The sequence below is a fragment of the Colobus angolensis genome, unplaced genomic scaffold, assembly GCF_000951035.1.
Source record: "Colobus angolensis palliatus isolate OR3802 unplaced genomic scaffold, Cang.pa_1.0 Scaffold4574, whole genome shotgun sequence".
Classification (NCBI taxonomy): Eukaryota; Metazoa; Chordata; class Mammalia; order Primates; family Cercopithecidae; genus Colobus; species Colobus angolensis.
The window spans coordinates 1-1,367 of NW_012118015.1; the positions used below are offsets into that span (position 1 = coordinate 1).

The 1,367-nt window shown below is 38.7% G+C and overlaps 1 protein-coding gene across 1 annotated transcript; it reads right to left on the reverse strand.

The window, feature by feature from the left end:
* Nucleotides 1–8: 8 nt before the first annotated feature.
* Nucleotides 9–1,363, reverse strand: LOC105523258 (zinc finger protein 254-like; the record flags this gene model as incomplete). Its single annotated transcript, XM_011958049.1, has 1 exon — nucleotides 9–1,363. A coding segment is annotated over one exon (1,355 nt), but the record flags the coding sequence as incomplete, so codon positions are not given.
* Nucleotides 1,364–1,367: the final 4 nt, after the last annotated feature.

Sequence of the window (1,367 nt, forward strand, 5' to 3'; positions counted from 1 at the left end):
TCACATTTGTAGGTTTTCACTCTAGTATGAATTTTCTTATGTTTAGTAAGGACTGAGGAGCGCTTGAAGACTCTGCCACATTCTTCACATTTGTATGGTTTCTCTCCAGTATGAATTATCTTATGTGTCCTAAGGGCTGAGGAGTACTTGAAGGCTTTGCCACATTCTTCACATTTGTAGGGTTTCTCTCCAGTATGAATTCTCTTATGTGAACTAAGGGCTGAGGAGTACTTGAAGGCTTTGCCACATTCTTCACATTTGTAGGGTTTCTCTCCAGTATGACTTCTCTTATGTGAACTAAGGACAGAGGAGTACTTAAAGGCTTTGCCACATTCTTCACATTTGTAGGGCTTCTCTCCAGTATGAATTACCTTATGTTTAGTAAGAGTTGAAGACCAGTTAAAGGCTTTGCCACATTCTTCACATTTGTAGGGCTTCTCTCCAGTATGAATTATCTTATGTCTAGTTAGGACTGAGGACCAAATGAAGGCTTTGCCACATTCTTCACATTTGTAGTGTTTCTTTCCCATATGAATGATCTCATGTTTACTAAGGGTTGAGGATGCAATAAAGGCTTTGCCACATTTATTACACTTATATGGTTTCTCTCCAGTATGAATTCTCTTATGTGTAGTAAGGGTACAGGAGTACTTAAAGGCTTTGCCACATTCTTCACAAACATAGGGCTTCTCTCCAGTATGAATTTTCTTATGTTTAGTAAGTGTTGAGGACTGGTTAAAAGCTTTGCCACATTCTTCACATTTGTAGGGTTTCTCTCCAGTATGAATAATCTTATGTGTACTAAGGTATGAGGACTGCTTGAAGGTTTTGCCACATTCTTCACATTTGTAGCGTTTCTCTTCAGTATGACTTTTCTTATGTGTAGCAAGGACAGAGGAGTACTTAAAGGCTTTGCCACATTCTTCACATGTGTAGGGTTTCTCTCCAGTATGAATTATCTTATGTCTAGTAAGGATTGAGGACTGGAAGAAGGCTTTGCCACATTCTTCACATTTGTAGGGTTTCTTTCCCGTATGAATGATCTCATGTTTACTAAGGGTTGAGGATGTAATAAAGGCTTTGCCACATTTATCACACTTGTATGGTTTCTCTCCAGTATGAATTCTTTTATGTGTAGTAAGGATTGAGGATCGGTTGAAGGCTTTGCCACATTCTTCACATTTGTAGGGTTTCTTTCCTGTATGAATGATCTCATGTTTACTAAGGGTTGAGGATGCAATAAACGCTTTGTCACATTTATCACACTTGTATGGTTTCTCTCCAGTATGAATTCTCTTATGTGTAGTAAGGGTAGAGGAGTACTTAAAGGCTTTGCCACATTCTTCACAAATGTAGGGTTTCTCTCC